This window comes from Meles meles, chromosome 9, assembly GCF_922984935.1.
Source record: "Meles meles chromosome 9, mMelMel3.1 paternal haplotype, whole genome shotgun sequence".
In the NCBI taxonomy this organism is placed as follows: Eukaryota; Metazoa; Chordata; class Mammalia; order Carnivora; family Mustelidae; genus Meles; species Meles meles.
In genome coordinates this window covers 29,480,359-29,497,572 of record NC_060074.1, presented here as the reverse complement: position 1 = coordinate 29,497,572, position 17,214 = coordinate 29,480,359, and the positions used below count along the sequence as shown (strand labels likewise).

Below are 17,214 nucleotides of genomic sequence, written 5' to 3'. Positions count from 1 at the left end.
AGAGTGGGAGAAGGCCAATCCAAACCCAGTTACAGAAAGCATTACAAGAGCATTGTTTGAGTATTAAAAGAGTAGTACCCTCTCCCGTACCAAACATTCACTGAACTAGTATTTTCCAAGAGTCCCTTGAAGCAACTAATTTCTTCCTAATAATTTCTAATAATTTCTAATAAAGCTTATTAGTTAACAAACATTTTATTATCCATATACAAAAATATATTTGTATGTATATCTTTCGGTCTATAAGAGTTTCTCACAATCCTTAGTTTCTGATTTGCAGTGGGCAGGGGACCTCTTCTAATATTGCTACTCTTTCCCTACCTTTTCGAAGTCAGCAAAGCAAGGTCTTTAATGCTGGAATCTCTCTGAAGTGCCTTTTAATGAGCTTATTGTTAGGGGAAGGTAACTTGACATTCCCATTTCTGATCAACAGCTGGCTTTCAAAGCATTTGAGTGGCTCTAATTTGATCTCCAAAATGTGCTCTGGACTGATCCAAGGCTTGAAAGACAGGCCTGCTACCATTTCTGCATGTGGGCCAAATTTGGTGGAGTTGCTAACCTCTTTAAAAAGATCAACAGTACAGGGCACCTGGGTGGCTCAGTTGGTTAAGTGACTGCCTTCAGCTCAGATCATGGAGTCCCAGGATCGAGTCCCACATCGGGCTCCCTGATCAGCAGGGAATCTGCTTCTCCCTTTGACTCTCCCCCTTCTCATGCACTCTCTCTCTCTCTCTCATTCTCTCTCAAATAAATAAATAAAAATCTTTTTTAAAAAAATCAACAGTACAGGAGCGCCTGGCTGGCTCAGTCAGTAGAGTGGGAACTCTTGATCTCGGGACTGTGAGTTTGACCCCCACGTTGGGTGTAGAGCCTACTTAAAAAATCAACAGAAATCATGGGGCGCCTGGGTGGCTCAGTGGGTTAAAGCCTCTGCCTTCGGCTCAGGTCATGATCCCAGAGTCCTGGGATCGAGCCCCACATCGGGCTCTCTGCTCCGCGGGGAGCCTGCTTCCTCCTCTCTCTCTGCCTGCCTCTCTGCCTGCCTCTCTGCCTGCCTCTCTGCCTGCCTCGTTGTGATTTCTCTATCAAATAAATAAAATATTAAAAAAAAATCAACAGAAATCAGAGTGATCCCAACCAGCTGGGGAAATGGTCAAAGATATGAGGTGTTAAAAATCCAAGATAAAGGTAACAAAAGAGTCCCCTAGATTTAGAGAGAAAATGAGTGTCTTGAACAGAGGTCAACAACCCAGTGTGCTTGCCCCAGGAATCACGAAGAAATGGGATTATGATGGAGTCAAACCGGTCTGGATTCCAACCGAATTCCCTCACTTACAAGCTCTGAACCTTAGTTCCTCATTCGTAAAATGAAGATAATGGTGTCAGTTTCATAAGGCTTTTGTGAAGGTTACATCAGATCGCAGTGGGGCTTCCCCCTTTCCTAGATCATACAGCTTGGATTTTCATTATCACTGTGCCATCATCTGTGTTTGAACCACAGCCCTTCTCTGAGTTTCCTCTTCATTCTTTTCAGGCATTCCTTCCCCTCCTTCAAAACTGATATCTTTCAAGAGGTCTAACCCCATCACCAGTTGGAATTAGAGCAGCTATGAAATAGATGTCAAAATCATCTAAAGATGATGAAAAACATTTCAACAGTTCAGTCACTGGGACAACAAGTGGGAAAAGTCAATGGGAAGAAAAGATCCCAGGCTAACAGCTTCCCAGTTCCATATCCTTCTAGGTCCTGATCTACTAACTTCTCTAGTTTATAATGCATTATTCTGTACTCATTCATGAGTGGTATTCACAGCTTCGTAACTGTCTTTTATTTTCATGATTTATTTTTGAGGTTAAATAGTAAATTTCTTGAGGACAACAACTGTGTCTTTGACTTTCTGTTTGCATTCTCTGTCTTTATGTGCCCATCATGCTGTTGTGCACAAGGTAGATGATCCCTCAGAGAAAGATCCCTCTTAATCCCACTGCTGTCTCAGGACACATGAGTATGAGCAGCTGGATGGATGCTACTCCCCCTGGACGGATAATAGGAATCAGACAGCCGCTGTTGCTAGCCAACCCAGCAGAGGATAATGACACAAAAACTTTGTAGTTTACAGCTTATACTTGTAGTTTACACCTTATACTTTTAACCCTCTCAACAGTCCTCCGAGGTAACTGATAAGCTTTTCACTTGATACATGAGAAAACTAAAATTTAGAGAAGTCAAGTGACTTACCCAAGGCCACATGGGTAGAAGGTATCAGAGACCACGTTCAGGTGCAGATCGGCCAATTCCAGGCCTGGTGCTCTTTCCATGAGCCGGGGCTACCGTGCCCTGAGTCACCGGCAGGTATTCGACTAACTGCATTCCTGAAACTTGTCTGGTTGTGGCTCGGCACCCATGGATTTAGAGCAAGATTGATGGGGCAAGTGGCAGGACTAGGAGGAAAAAGACTAGTTGATTATAGAAATACGGACCAGCGCAGTATGTGTGTGTGTATCTGTGGATAGACACACACGTCTGTACACACGCACATACCTACACACACACCTGTACGAATAGATGACAGCAAGCACATGGTATTTGTACTACAGTGTTAATTTCAAGATGGAATAAAATACTAACATAGTAGTCTAATAAACAGATAGCGAAACTTTTAAATTTTCATTTAAGTAATCTCTACACCCAACATGGGGCTGGAACTCATGGCCCCAAGATCAAGAGTCCCACACTCTACTGACTGACCCAGCCAGGTGCCTCCACCAAATATTTAAATTATCAGGTTCTATGGTGTCTTTTCCTCCCTCTCCTCTTTCTTTCCAATCTAGTTTTCCAACGTGCACTCTAGTAAGCAAAAAAGGAATCAGCGTATCCTAAGAAATAGATTTTACTTTGTTCTTTGCAAAATCCAGATGATTGAAGGGGCGAAGGAGTCTAGAGGTGGGAGAAGGAAAGTGATTTTACCAATAGGCCTAGGACTCAGATGTGAGTTGCCCTCATCAGGCTCTGTTGCTGCTGCTTAAACTCCAGGCCATTGGTGGCCCCAGGAGTGGCACACCTTGGTTCTCCAGTTTATTGGCAACAGGAGCCTACCAGTGACCAGAGAAAAGAGCAGGCTGCATTTGCTTCTGGATGGATGAGCACAAGTCCAAAGCTACTCCACATCTACCGAACAGCTAAGAACATGGACAGCCAAGCCATCTTGGGCCCCAGTTGGGATCGAAAGTGCTCCAGGATCACTGCCGTGGAAATGACGATGCTTTACTCACAGGCCTCTTCCCCACCCTCTTCCACTGAAGGCAACCGGATGGATGCAGATCTGAATTTGAGATTCAGGTCTTGAACCACCACTGTGTCCTGAGAAAAAAGTGTTAAGTTCAGAGTGAAGAAGCTCCGGGGTTCAAATCTCAACTGTGGAACCCCAGACAAGTAACTTTACCCTTAGAGCCTTAGGGTTGTAGATCCATAATGTGAGAATAATAACTGCCATGAACAGGGGGTTGTTGAGAAGATCTAAGTGCTTAAGGTAAGTGTCATAGAAAATAGACTTGATAAGTATCAGCCACGCCCCCCCCCCACTGTCCCCTGCTTCTCCCAGTCCACACCCTACGTGCTGTTCCTAAGTTAGCCAGGGGGAGGAGGGGCTGGACTTGGTGGAGCCCGATCTCAACAAACGAACGAGGTTACACCACGGTAAGGGCACCCCCGATGCCAGGAGCACCCCTGATGCCAAACTCTCTCAGCACCGACGAGTGCTTTTTTGACACAGATCAGGTCTTTACCAGAGATCTGTATTCAACAGGGTCACAGTTTAAGAAGGGAAGTGAGAGGAAGAATGGCAAAGTTAATACATGGTTATAAGTTTGAGCCTCTAAGAGATCTTAAACTATCTTTTACTTGGAGAAAAGAAGGTTGAAAGTGAATTTAACAAACTCTTCGAGACTGAAGCTGGTTAATGGCCTTGATCTCTAAGACCAGAAGAAAAAAAAAGGAAAGGAGTTGAATTTGCATTAGAGAGGAAGGAAGAAAGACAGACTGAACTTAAGGCAAAACTGCTCTTGATGATTATTACATAACACAATGGGACAGGTGACCCTGGAAGCCTATGGGGTTGTCTTCTTTAGAGCTCCAAAAGAAGAGGGCCCCAATTTGTCTGGATTGGGAGAGGCGCTGGCCTGGCTGAGTAGTCTGCCCCGGAAATCAGCGGGAGAGAGGCAGGCGGGTGGGGAATATCGCAGGGATATCTTCTGAGCTGGGGAAAATATGCCTTAAAGCTCTTTGAGAGCTTTCAAGGAAAAGAAACAATGTCAGAGTGGTCTGATACTGGGAGACAGAATCCAAATACCAAGGAAGGAAGAAACTCAGTGTAGGGAGCATGGGGCAAAGGGGAGGAAAACAGCCCATCCTGTATCCAAGTCTACTTCTGGTGGCGTCATCATAACTTCCCTTCTGTGGGCCTCAGTTTCCTTTTCTGTAAATGAAGTGATTGGCTTAAGCACTATCTTGAGTCATCAGCAATTCTGAACTTCTGTTCACAAAATCGGTCCAGAGAACACATGAGCACATCTGTGAAAAGCCACCACCATCTAAACGCCGGGCTGTACTGGCGGTGGAAGACAGAGGGCCAGCACACCAGTGCAGGAGAGGGCTGCGGCTCTGGGGTCAAAGATAAACTCGAAATGGGTAAAAGACCTCAACGTGAGACAGGAATCCATCAGAATTCCAGAGGAGAACATAGGCAGTAACCTCTTCGATATCAGCCACAGCAACTTCTTTCAAGATATGTCTCCAAAGGCAAAGGAAACAAAAGCGAAAATGAACTTTTGGGACTTCATCAAGATCAAAAGCTTCTGCACACCAAAGGAAACAGTCAACAAAACAAAGAGGCAACCCATAGAATGGGAGAAGATATTTGCAAATGACAGTACAGACAAAAGGTTGATATCCAGGATCTATAAAGAACTCCTCAAACTCAACACATGCAAAACAGATAATCATATCAAAAAATGGGCAGAAGATATGAACAGACACTTCTCCAATGAAGACATACAAATGGCTATCAGACACATGAAAAAATGTTCATCATCATTAGCCATCAGGGAGATTCAAATTAAAACAACATTGAGATACCACCTAACACCAGTTAGAATGGCCAAAATTAGCAAGACAAAACAACGTGTGTTGGAGAGGATGTGGAGAAAGGGGAACCCTCTTACACTGTTGGTGGGAATGCAAGTTAGTGCAGCCACTTTGGAGAACAGTGTGGATATTCCTCAAGAAATTAAGAATAGAGCTTTCCAATGACTCTGGGGTCAGACCCAGGAAGAGGGTAGAGGATTTGAATTCCTCCCTGCTCCTCAACCAGAAACTAGTTCATCTTCTTTGAACTTCAGAATCTTCATTTGTAAACCAGGAATAATAATAGCCTCATTGAGGGGTGTGAGTTTAAATTAGATAATGCAACTAGAACACTTAGTATAATAATATCTACTAGCTTCTGTGCCTCGGGCAACTATCAGTAAAAAGGTACTTACTGTGTTAGTATTCTTGGAACGAGCATTTTTAAACCTTTCTATTTCTATCTCTACTGAATGTGTAGGATATATTGCAACCGAATCATATAATTTGTTCCGATGGTGGCATTTGTCTTTAACATATTTGCCTTCTCTTGTTTTAGCAGAATAAATTCGAATTCATTCAGCTTTCCTGAAAGGCATATTCAAATAGGTACACAATCCATGCTTCTCTGGCTGCCTCTGCTATTCTCTGTGCTTTTTAATTTGTCAAGTAGAAATAACAGAGTAATTGTCCAGCCCGCCAGTAGCTTAAATCGCTGAGATGGTCCTTAGCAAGTCCCTGTCCCCGAGACCTATGCTGCCCCTCTCCGCGGTGGTCAGTTTCTCCAGGATTCTGGCGGTTTCACTATTAGCTACTCTTCTCGGCACCTTGGCCCCTCCCTTTGCAACTTCAGTTTGCTCTCTTTAACAGTGTTTCCAACTCAAAACCCCCTATCCGACTCTTCGTGAGGCTGGATGCCCCAACCCCCCGCTGCACACCTGGGGGTCATAGGATGTGCGCCGGGTTGATAGGGAATTCAGTCCACGGAGCCGAGAAGGCGCGTCTCTTGGGCCAGGGCGGGGCCCCAGGTCAGGAGCGGCCTCCTGCCTTTTGGCTTTACTTCCCCGCAGGGGACACCGTAGGCGGCTGTGCGGTCCCGCCACTGCCCCCCGCCCCTCGCGTCCGGCCGCGCCGTGGGTTGCGGTCTCTGTGGGGGTGGCAGCTCCTGTCCGGGAGGTTTGCGTCTGGCGGGGCACCCCGGAGCCGCGGGGAACCCAGAGGCGAGGCCCAGGCGGGGTGGGGCGCGTCCGGGCGGGGAGGGCGAACTCAGGCAGCGCAGGGGGCGCCGAGGGCAGCGGGCGGGCGGACGCGGCGGAGGAGCGAGCGGGACGAGGGCTGGCTGGTGCCGGGGCAGCCCGCCCGAGGGGGAGGAGGCTGTGCCGCCCTTGCTGCAGGTTCGCTGTCGAGCGCACAGGAGGCAGGGACATGGGTAGGGTGCGGTCTGCGCGGGGCCCGAGCCCGGATCTCTTCCATTTCCCCTCTCACTCGGCCCCGAGCTGCGCCGCAGACGGCAGCAGCTCCCGCTCCGCCCGAGCCGCCTAACCGCCGGGCCGGCGTGCTAACCGCGGGGCCCGGCAGCCCCGCCGGCCCGGCCGCCTGCTAACCGCGGGGCCCGGCAGCCCCGCCGGCCCGGCCGCCTGCTAACCGCGGGGCCCGGCAGCCCCGCCGGCCCGGCCAGCCCAGCCCAGCCCGGCAGCCCGCAGCCCCGCCGCCCGCCGCCCCCCGCCGCCGCCGCGTTGCCAAAACAAACGGGCCGGCCTATTTATTGGCGGCCGGCGAGCCGGGCAGCTCAGAGTCGAGGCGCCGAGGGGGACAGCGCGCCGCCACCAGCCAGGGCCCCGGGCCCCCGCCCCGCACCTGAGTCCCGCCGGCCCTGCGCCGCGCCGCGGCAGCCCATGGCGCCCCCGCCTGGAGCCCCCCGGAGCCACCCGGACGCCTGAGTCCCTGCAGCGCTCCCGTCGACTCGCCCGCCCGCCAGCCCACCAGGCGCCCTCGCCCGCCTTTCGCTCGGGCTCCCCGGCCATGTCTCCCGCCCGGCTCCGGCCCCGACTGCAGTTTTGCCTGCTCCTGCTGCTGCTGCTGGTGCCGGCGGCGCGGGGCTGCGGGCCGGGCAGGGTGGTGGGCAGCCGGCGGCGGCCGCCGCGCAAGCTCGTACCGCTCGCGTACAAGCAGTTCAGCCCCAACGTGCCCGAGAAGACCCTGGGCGCCAGCGGGCGCTATGAAGGCAAGATCGCGCGCAGCTCGGAGCGCTTCAAGGAGCTCACCCCCAACTACAATCCCGACATCATCTTCAAGGACGAGGAGAACACGGGCGCCGACCGCCTCATGACCCAGGTGAGCGCGACCCGCCCTCGCAGGGCGCCGCCGCCGAAGCACCGCCACCTGCCCGGCCCTCCCCGCCCCCCTGGCACCTTTTCTCGACTGGCTGGCACGCCCCCGGCACCTGCCCCTCTCGCCAAGCCCGGCCGCCTGCTGCCCAAGATGGGCCGGCCAGGGGTCCCCGGGGGCAGCGCGGACATCCGCGAACCCGCCGGAGGCTGTGAGAAGAGCTCCCCGCCGCCAAGCGCCACGGGCCAGCCTGGTGGCGACAGCCTCTCTGGCCCCGAGTGCAGGCAGCTGAGGTCAGACGCGGCACCCAGAGATACCTGGACTCCGCCGCCTCCCGCGCTTCCGGGACCCATTCAGTCCCTCCGGGCCTAACCTTCCACACGGCTGCGCCCCTCTCCTTTTGAAGCCATCGGGCACCCTAGAGGCGAAGAAGCTGTGGGCGCAGAGGGCCTTTCCTTCCCGCGCGCTCGTGGTCCGCTGCGCTGCCCCCTCCTGGAGTAGCGTCCCCCCTGGGTCTTGTCTTAAGGACAGCGGGAAGAGTTGGGCTGGGGAGGCGGAGGTGGAAAAGGGAACTTGCCGGGCGAGCCCACGTGTCTGTCCCGAGAGCTGAGCGGCCCAGCTGCGGTTAAGGGTGGGGTGCCGGGAACTTCAGGATCTGGGAACGAACTTGGGGGATCCCTGGGCTTGGTGGCGGGGATGGGGGGGCCGCTGAAAGAGAAGAGCCACGATGCCCGCCTGGGGAGGCCGGGAGCAGAGGTAACGCTAGCTAGTCTCTGCAAGCGTGGAAGAGGACCCGCTCAGCCCACGCTCTTGGGGGGCAAACTTTCTTTCCTGCAGCCTGGGTCCCAAGGAATCAGAAACCTTCGTCCCCTTCCTCAGTGGTGTCCCGGGGCTGCCCCCGCAGGCAGGGAGCCTGCACGCTAGGTGCTTTGGGAAGAGCAGCTCCACCAAACCCTCAGCCTGCACCCTGGCGCCGGGGCTGGCCGGCCAGTGTCGGGCCGAAGGTTGGCTGGTGGCCGGGCCGGGCCGGGCGCCGAGGAATGCAGATAAGGATCCGGGCCACGGGCTGGGCAATCATTGACAGCGCGCGCGGGCTCTGGACTGGGGGGAGGGGGAGAGGGGGAGAGGGGCGGGGAGCAGGGGCCCGCGGGGGCCCCGGGAGGTGGGGGGCTAGAAGCCTGGAGGCAAGGAGCACGCAGAGTTCCCTCCCTGGGCAGTGAGCAGCCCCCCAGCTAGGCTGCTTGCCCCGGAGGTTGGCCAAACCTTGGGCTGTAGCCGCTGTTGGCTCCTGGGAGACCCGAGTCCAAGGGTCTGTGGGGCCTGGGCTCTCCCAGGTGGGGTACCAGCTGCCCAGGCTTGGCAGGGCCCCGCACCCAGTCAAGGACTGTGAAAGGGACCCCTCTCTCACAGGCCCCTCCCCCCAGCCAACTGCAGGGTCCTTTGGGCTGCAGGCATGGTGGGAGTCACCACAGACAGATGAGTTCTCTGGTCCTTCCCGGTAGGCAGTAGGAGAGGGGGCAGCTCGACTCCCGCCCCCATGTGAGACAGAGCGTGGAGCCAGCTTGCTGAGATCAGAGGCTCGTTTCCTCGGGTCCCTTCTCTGATAGGGGCCATGCAGAGGTGCTCCTGGCTCTGGACTCAGGGAGAACGTGTCCTGGGATTATCAACCCCACGGGCTCCCCATGCAGCGGGAGACGCTCCCTGTCGCCCTCCATCTGGCGGGCTGTGAGCTAGCATTTCCATCAGCTTCTGGTTCCCCTGCTTCCGTCCGCATCCTCTGATCCATTGCTGGTGGCTTTTGGATCTTCCGTAGCAGCAGGAATTGAAAGGAAGAACTCTGTGGCACTGGAGAGATCCAGGCAGCCCGGGATTTCCCTCCAACACCCCCCCCCCCACGCTGCTGGGGCCCTTTGCACCTGCTGTGCCTCAGGGCCGGGGTTGGGGGGCTTCAGCCCTGAGGCTATGGTGACACCTACTGGGCACCTCGGGCCTTGCATGCCTAGCAGTCCTGCCGGAGGCAGTTGGCTTTGCTACCACTTCCCCCCAACGCCCACCCAGCTGCTAGTAAAGGGTGGTTTCTGATCTCCGGGGCCTTGGTGGGACAGGGGGACTGGGTGCTGGAAGAATAGCCCCATCTGTGGAGGGATGGGTGGCCCGATCTGAGGGGAGGGAGTGCAGGAGGGAGGGGCCACTTATCAGAGAAGGTCACCCAAGGGTGCACCTCCTGCCGGGCGCTCCGAATTTGTGGCGCCACCATGCGGTCCAGGTCCCTGGAGCAGCCAGATGCTAGAATGCAAGGAAGCAAGTTAGGGCTCTTTGTTCTTAAGAGACAGGGATAGCGCACTTCCCGGGTTTCCCAACTCAGGCAGATGATCTGGGAGAGGCCGGGCACGCAGGCCAGCATCTCCCCCTAACTCCACATGCTTTCCTCTTGCAGCGCTGCAAGGACCGCCTGAACTCTCTGGCCATCTCGGTGATGAACCAGTGGCCTGGCGTGAAGCTGCGAGTGACTGAAGGCTGGGACGAGGACGGTCACCACTCGGAGGAGTCGCTGCACTACGAGGGCCGCGCGGTGGACATTACTACTTCAGACCGCGACCGCAATAAGTATGGACTGCTGGCTCGCCTGGCCGTGGAGGCCGGCTTCGACTGGGTGTATTACGAGTCCAAGGCCCACGTGCATTGCTCCGTCAAGTCCGGTGAGCCGCTGCCTGGGGGCTGGGCCCGGGGCCGGGGCCGCAGGGCATGGGCAGGCACAGGGCTCACTGCTGCCCAGAAGGTGAAGAGGCCGGCCAGGGGATGGAGGAGGGGACCCCAGGGAAGAAGACGTCTGCGGCGCTCCCCGCTGCTGCTTGTGACCACCTGCTCATCCCGTCCCTGGTAGTGTCATGGCAGGAGCCTAGGGAGACAGGGCCTGTCCCAGCGCCGCTGGGGGCCGGCCTTGCAGTCCGCAGTCCAGAGCCTGCCGCGGGAAGTGCAAGTCAGAGCGAGCTGGACAGATGGAAGCCAGGCTGTGACAGAAATGGCCTCCCCACTCAGCAGACTCAGAATGGAAGCGGGTGGTGGGACCAGGGGCTGGGGCCAGGGCGTGCCCAGACACTAGCCCGCCTGACCGGGAGCCAGGAGCCCAGAGATTCAGAATCCACAAACCTGCGGCAGGTCAGGCCCTTTAGGGCACTTCATATGCTCCCCCGGGGGGTGGGGTGGGTGCAGGTGTCTCCAACCTCTCCCCCTAGGGTTCTGAAGCTGGACATTTTGGGGCAAAGCCAGCCACGAGGGCCAGAATAAACAGAGTGGACTCAATAAAGTGGATTTTCCCAGATTGGCCGCCTTGTTGATCCAAATGGGCAGGCATGGGGGCCTTGCCCCTCCCTTGACCTTGTCAACATCCCTGTCACCTACACTGAACCCAGTCACAGATGCTTCAAAACGTTCCTGCATGACGGCCAGTCTAGCCCCAGCAGGCTGTGGGCACCGGGCCACAGTCACACTTGAAGACCTGGCACACTGAGACCAGGCCCACTGCTTCCTATTCCCAGACCCACCGGGGCACACCGTGAGGCCCCCATCCCTGCCCTCCCCCGGGCACTTGCCCACCAGTGGTATCTGCTTCAAATCACATCCACCCTGCACCTGTGAAACACTGGCCTGGGGCCAACTCCCCAAGTGGCCACCTCCATCCTCATTCTTGACCCCCAACACTGCCCTCCATCCCACTCCCCAGTGCAACATGTCCTGTCCCCAACACAACGACCCAGCACATGAACTGAAGACGGTGATTTTACCCTTGCCAGTGAGCCGGGCCCTGACCTGACTGTCCGCTCCGAGGCTCCCCAGAAATCTGTGTTTGTGCATGGCCGGTCCTCCTCTCACTTCCTTATGGACTCTGAGGTTCAGCTCTGGCCCAGAACTTGGGGAGTCCATCTGAGAGGGCAGTTTTGGGGGAGTGTCCGATCAAAGAGTGAGAAATAACGGCACCTCCAGATCCCAGAGGAGCTAAGTGCCTTCTCCACGGAGACTGCTGCTTGCCGAGGGTCAGGTCACGGCTGACCGCTGCCCGGCTCAGACGATCCTGGTCCTCTCTGACAGCTTCATGGCACTGTCAGGATGGAGGGCAGGCGGGGGCTTTCCCTGGGCTTCAGGAGGGCCCTTTCCTCCTCACCCGTGGGTCTCAGCATGCTGAGTCCACTCCTCTCGCTGGCAAAGGATTCGATTGGGTGGCAGTGGGGGAAGGGAGGAAGATGACATCGTGGGCAGGGGTGGATTCAAGGCTGCATGGGACTGGGGGGTGTGTGGGAAGCAGAGCTGGTAGATGGTGAGCGGTGGCGAGGGGCACTCTGGGAGTGAGAGGCGCTCTGCGGAGGGATGCTCTGACATCGTAGTAATACCTTTGTGTCCCTTCTTCCCACAGAGCACTCAGCTGCAGCCAAGACAGGAGGCTGCTTTCCTGCTGGAGCCCAGGTGCGCCTGGAGAGTGGCGCACGTGTGGCCTTGTCGGCCGTGAGGCCTGGAGACCGGGTGCTGGCCATGGGGGAGGATGGAAACCCCACCTTCAGCGACGTGCTCATTTTCCTGGACCGTGAGCCAGACAGGTTGAGGGCCTTCCAGGTCATCGAGACCCAGGACCCCCCGCGCCGCCTGGCACTCACGCCTGCCCACCTGCTCTTCACCTCCAACAATCACACGGAACCAGCGGCCCACTTCCGGGCCACCTTTGCCAGCCAAGTGCAGCCTGGCCAGTACGTGCTGGTGGCTGGGGTGCCAGGCCTGCAGGCTGCCCGAGTGGCGGCTGTCTCCACACACGTGGCAGTGGGGGCCTATGCCCCACTAACCAGACACGGGACGCTGGTGGTGGAGGACGTGGTGGCTTCCTGCTTCGCGGCCGTGGCCGACCACCGTCTTGCTCAGTTGGCCTTTTGGCCCCTGCGACTGTTTCACAGCTCGGTGTGGGGCAGCTGGACCCCGGGAGAGGGCGTGCACTGGTACCCTCGGCTGCTCTACCGTCTGGGACGGCTCCTGCTGGAAGAGGGCAGTTTCCACTCACTGGGCATGGCCGGGCCAGGGAGCTGAAAAGTCCCGTTGGCTGCCCTCCCACAGCTTCCTGACTCGGTCCAAAGGCCTCCTTGCCAGCAGGGCACTGGCACAGGATGGGACCTGAGTCGGGGGGCACTGGTTCCCACCATCTCCTCTTTCACGGAGACACACCATCGCAACTTCATTGCATACTGCCGGTGCCGCCCACCCATCCCACCTCGATGCAGTGTCAGAGTTGAAAGCCCAGCTGGTTGGTGGGGATGGGAGGGGCTGGTCTAGCCTTCTACCCTAGAGACCTCGAGGCTGGCAGAGTGGGGCCAACCCAGCCAGCTCTCCCTTCGACTTTTCATACCTGCCTCCCCCATGGGGGAAGGCCCATTCCATCTGTCTTGGGCCCCTTGAGGTGGGCTTGCCCCTCAGTTGATGCTGCTAGATTCCCTGGGAGCCAGCAGGGAGCTGGCTGGACTCAACGTCAGCTGCCCAGAACGGAGAAGGCTGTAGGGTAGGGCAGCCAGCCCAGCCATCATGAGGCAGGACCTTCCTTCCCGGACACACTCCTTGGGACGCCTCCGGAGACTGTTGCTGTCAGCGGGAGTAGTTCTGGGTTTCAGCCAATGTGATCACAGCGCCCGGGACCTGGGGAGGGGGCTGGATGTCCTTCCACCCCTGCCCGGGCTAAGCTCCCTCTTCTGCTGAACCACGACCCCCACTCCCCCTCTGGTCAGTCTCCCCCACCTTATTTATTGGCACGGAGGGGGAAGCCCATGGGAGAATTTGGGGGATGTTTTGGCCTTTTCTTCCTTTTGTAATAAAAATTATTTAAGTTGTTAGAGCCGTAGAGTCTAGGACACTGAGTGGTGCCAATACACAGCCTGGAACCATGGCTGGGTCTGTCCAGGGTGTGCTCACCTTCCTCTGTGGACAGAACCTCCCATGCTCCCACCGTCTCTGCAGGCCCTCCTCATCCAGCAGCCCAGCAAAGCCTCCCGCTACCCCCCCTCCCCCGCCCCCAGAGAGCTGGGCTCTACGCCGGGCAAGGCCTTTCACGTGCTGACCTCCAACTTTGCCTTAAACACTACTGGACCAGAGAGAGAACTGAGGTAACTAGCCCAGGGCCCCTTTACTCCTCTCAAACCACCTCACCTAGTCAAGGCCCTTTTCCTGCTTGCTCCAGACTTTCTCGGGGCCTGCGGTTCTCTTCCTTTGATGCGACTAACGGACCATGGTACGAGAAGATTCTATAGAATTCGCATTTGCCTCGTGACCCATTCTGACTTCTGGGATAACTCAGGGGTCCCTAATCTAGCAGGTCTCAAACCTCAGAACTCTCTGTGCAGCGTGTTTAAAAATAATTCCTGGCTCTACTGTAACAGATCCAGACGAGGCGCAGGAACTTTTTACAAACACACCCAACATGGCCGATGGCCCATGGATGGCCCTTGGAGAAACCTGGCTTAGTCTAGAGAAGGCCCAGTTGGTTGCCCAGACAAGATGACCCCCTTCTTCATTTTCTCTTGGTCTCTCGAGCCCAAGGCCGGTTTTTCTGAGCTGATCTCACTACAGATAGCCGAGATGCCCAGGTCCAGTGGTACATTTGTGAAATTGTCAGACGTTTCATAAGCCAGTTGAAATAGGCCGCGGCAGGAGAATTCACACCATGGGAATGGGTATATGCTCCGAAGTAGAGTTCCCCCGACCATGGAGAGCCAGTTGCTAAAACACACCACCGCCCAGTTTCTCCCCTCCACGTCAGGGATGACTGCTCAGACTCTTACCTCACCCTTCCCCCATCTCCATGGAGGAAAACACCGGAGAAAACGGAATTGTCCTGGAAGCCGTGTCATCTGGGAGGAAATAGGGTCCCCCAGGCGATAATGACAACTGCTGTTGTCTAGTGCAGACTAACCGTCACTATGCATTGTTCTGAGTGCTTTATAGGAAGCTACTTAATTCTGGTAACAACCTTATGCGGTGTATGTTTTCATATTACCATGTTCCAGATGAGCACAGAAGCACAGGGAGGCTAAGTAACTTGCCCGAGGTGACAGAGCAAGGGACAGAAGCAGGATTCGAACCCATGTATCTTGGCCTTTGGGCCCAGTTTTGACCACAAGGTTTTTCCCTTAGTGAACCTGGGTTCTGTCTGGAAGGCACTCTCAGCATTTCAGGCCTGGAAGTCAGCCTTGTCAGCACATCTAGAATGGACTCATGGGCAGACGCTTCTGAACCAGGTTCACAGGGACTGACTGGCCATGAACTCATCTACAGGGAAAAACAGATCAAGGTCAAGATACTCTTGTCCATTTGTTTGTACATTCTCTCACTTACAGACATTCTTCGTGGGGGTGGGGGAGAGGCAGAGAGAGAGCAAGAAAGGGAGGGAGAGAGAGAAGAGGGAGGGGGAGGAAGAAAGAGAGGCTTTCCCCTATGAGGTCCAGCTGCTTCTCCTACTGGGCCTGAGTACACTCTGTCCTGCAGACACAGAGCCATTTGATGTCCCCAGACCTTTCTGTTCTAGATGGGTTTCCTCAGGAAACACATTCATTCTCCAGACAAAGAAGGCTGCAAAGATTCAGAAAGAAATGTATCTGAATTCAGACCCTCAAAAACCAAACTTGGGGTGGATGTGGGACCCTGTGGCTTTTCCAAGAATCCTGGGACCAGACCTGGGCACAACGTGTGAGCGGGGAGACACGTGGAGACAGCCTGGGAAGACATCTTCAACCGTTACAGGATGATGGGGGCCCCAATCCCTCCCCCATCAAACCCACCTCGTCCCAGCATCTATAATGCCAAGGCCCAGAGGAGGGTCAACCATGCTGCCCAGGCAGCTACTGATCCAGTGCCTGCCTCTCTTCTCAAGGTCAAGTGCAGCCCTCAAAGCTCCTGCGTCCACAATTATGACCTGCATTCACGTGTTTGGTCCTCATTCACTGGATACTCTTGTGTTGGGTCCCAAGCCAGAGTGATGGAAAGTGGTAGTCCCTGCCATGGGGAACCCTTGGGTGGTGGGACGCAGCATGGGGAGACACGCCCGTGCTGTGTGCTGAGTCCTGTGGCCAGCATCTCACAGGGGCTATGGGAGTGCCATGGAGAGGCGGGGAGCTAGGAGGGCTTCCTGGAGGCGAGGATGCTACAGGTAGGGAAAGGAGGCCTTTGCATTGTGGGTCTGTAAAGGAAGGGATCCAGGCTGAGGACACAGCACATGCAAAAGTGTGGGCGCTTGAGGGAGCCTGGGGGCTTGAAGGAACAAACCTATGTGGGCGTGGCCAAACTGAAGTAGAGAGGTAGGCAGGGGTCAAATGACACAGGGCCTTCTCCTGGTTGCCCAAGGCTGGTCTAACTGGGTTCTGGGGCTCCTATTTTCTCTGCTTGCCCACCCCCCATTGGGAGTGCAGGGGGAAGAGATTCAGAGTCGTCCCGCATAGCCCAGTCCAGGCGAAATGCAACACCCTTGCCTGAGTCCACAAGCCCTCGGGGAGAAATGGAGCTAGGGAGACCTGGAGTGTTGGGGTACAGGAGACAAAGTGGGGAATCTGGCTGGGAGGCCTATGGGGCTGCCTGGACGGACTGCCCTAAACACAGGGGCCCCTGCAGCTGGCTCTTCTACTTGTCTGGGCAGAGGCGTCCCCTCAGGTACCCACACCCCAAGCTGTCCTTGCAGCCTCCTCTGTCCGGTTTGGAAAGACCCAGTGACCCTGGGGATGGCTCTTCAGAAGCTGTGTGGGCCTGCCCTCACTTGAAGAGGCTGCGCTGGGGATGGTTTCTGACAGTCTGCAGCTCTGTGCTGGGATGGGCTGAGCAGAACGCACCGATCCTTTAGGCAACCAGGCCTGTGGTGGGGGCCAGCAGCCCGTGTGGGGACTGGAAATAGGAGCCGCTCCCTGAAAAAATTTAACAAATCCCTCCCTCCTGACCCTGCAAAGAGATCCAACTAGAAAAGGCAACTCCTCCGGACTGGTGCCAGCAAGCCTGTTTAGGTGAGAGCCTGGCGCAGGGGGCACGCCAGGGTACCAGAACACCTGGATTTCAGCCCCGGCTGGAGTGCCCAGCCTAGAACCCGTCTTTAACGTACAACTTGTACAACCTTAACTCTAGCCCAGGAGGCCAGCAGGGGCCTCTGTCAGGCTCAGTGGATTCCCTGCCTGCAATTAAAGTTTGGAGAGAAGTTCCCCACAGTGTCACATGGGAGGAAGCGGAGAGCAATTAGACAGGAGTGAGGACGGGATGAGCTCCATGACCCCAGTGACCGGGGACTTCCTGGAAGTAGTTTTGGGCTGCCGCCTTCCAGGTTGAGTGACGGAGTCAAGGGTAGGTGGAGGGATTATTGGGAGCCGATGCACTGAGAAGATGCAGGTCACGCTCAGGAACTGGGAATTGGTGTGTGTGTTTGTGGGGTGGGGGTGGGGTGGGCGCTAAAGGTGTCAGGAGGGGAAATGGGACCTGGGCTGGGGACTGGGGGACACTGTGCCCCATGGAAGAGGTCTAGCTGCTCGCCTGGTGGGAAGGCTAGAGCAGGAAATGCCCCAAAGAAGTCAGAACGGTGGGCCCTGTGGGAAGGCACAGGTCCTGCTCCCCACACGGGAGGGTGTTCCCTCTGCAGAAAAACTTCTCTGGTAGGGGTTGGAGGCAGCGGCTCCCTCACCCCATGCCCTCTGCCCACTCGGTGGAATGTGCCTGATGGGGCTCAGCCCCATGTCCCACACCCCAGCCTGGTTCTCAAAGCCTCT

At 56.0% G+C, this 17,214-nt stretch overlaps 2 protein-coding genes across 2 annotated transcripts in view; both read left to right on the top strand.

Moving 5' to 3' along the window:
* The window catches only part of NHEJ1 (non-homologous end joining factor 1), a 97,773-nt gene extending 86,222 nt beyond the window's left edge, over nucleotides 1-11,551 (top strand). The window contains exons 9-10 of the transcript XR_006820320.1: nucleotides 1-3; nucleotides 11,540-11,551. The gene's annotated coding sequence lies outside the window, so the exon portion shown is untranslated. The remainder of the gene's footprint in view (nucleotides 4-11,539) is intronic.
* Nucleotides 6,773-13,314, top strand: IHH (Indian hedgehog signaling molecule). Its single transcript, XM_046019490.1, has 3 exons — nucleotides 6,773-7,456; nucleotides 9,888-10,149; nucleotides 11,862-13,314. The coding sequence occupies exons 1-3, from the start codon at nucleotides 7,145-7,147 to the stop codon at nucleotides 12,518-12,520; spliced, it is 1,233 nt and encodes a 410-aa protein (XP_045875446.1). The 5' UTR covers nucleotides 6,773-7,144; the 3' UTR covers nucleotides 12,521-13,314.
* The last annotated feature ends 3,900 nt before the right edge of the window (nucleotides 13,315-17,214 follow it).

What these genes read in the sequence shown, in the direction of transcription:
- IHH (XM_046019490.1), top strand. Translation starts at nt 7,145, where the DNA reads ATGTCTCCCGCCCGGCTCCGGCCCCGACTGCAGTTTTGCCTGCTCCTG. An exon ending in CCGACCGCCTCATGACCCAG is followed by an intron (nt 7,457 to 9,887) that starts GTGAGCGCGACC and finishes TTCCTCTTGCAG; the next exon opens with CGCTGCAAGGACCGCCTGAA. An exon ending in GCATTGCTCCGTCAAGTCCG is followed by an intron (nt 10,150 to 11,861) that starts GTGAGCCGCTGC and finishes TTCTTCCCACAG; the next exon opens with AGCACTCAGCTGCAGCCAAG.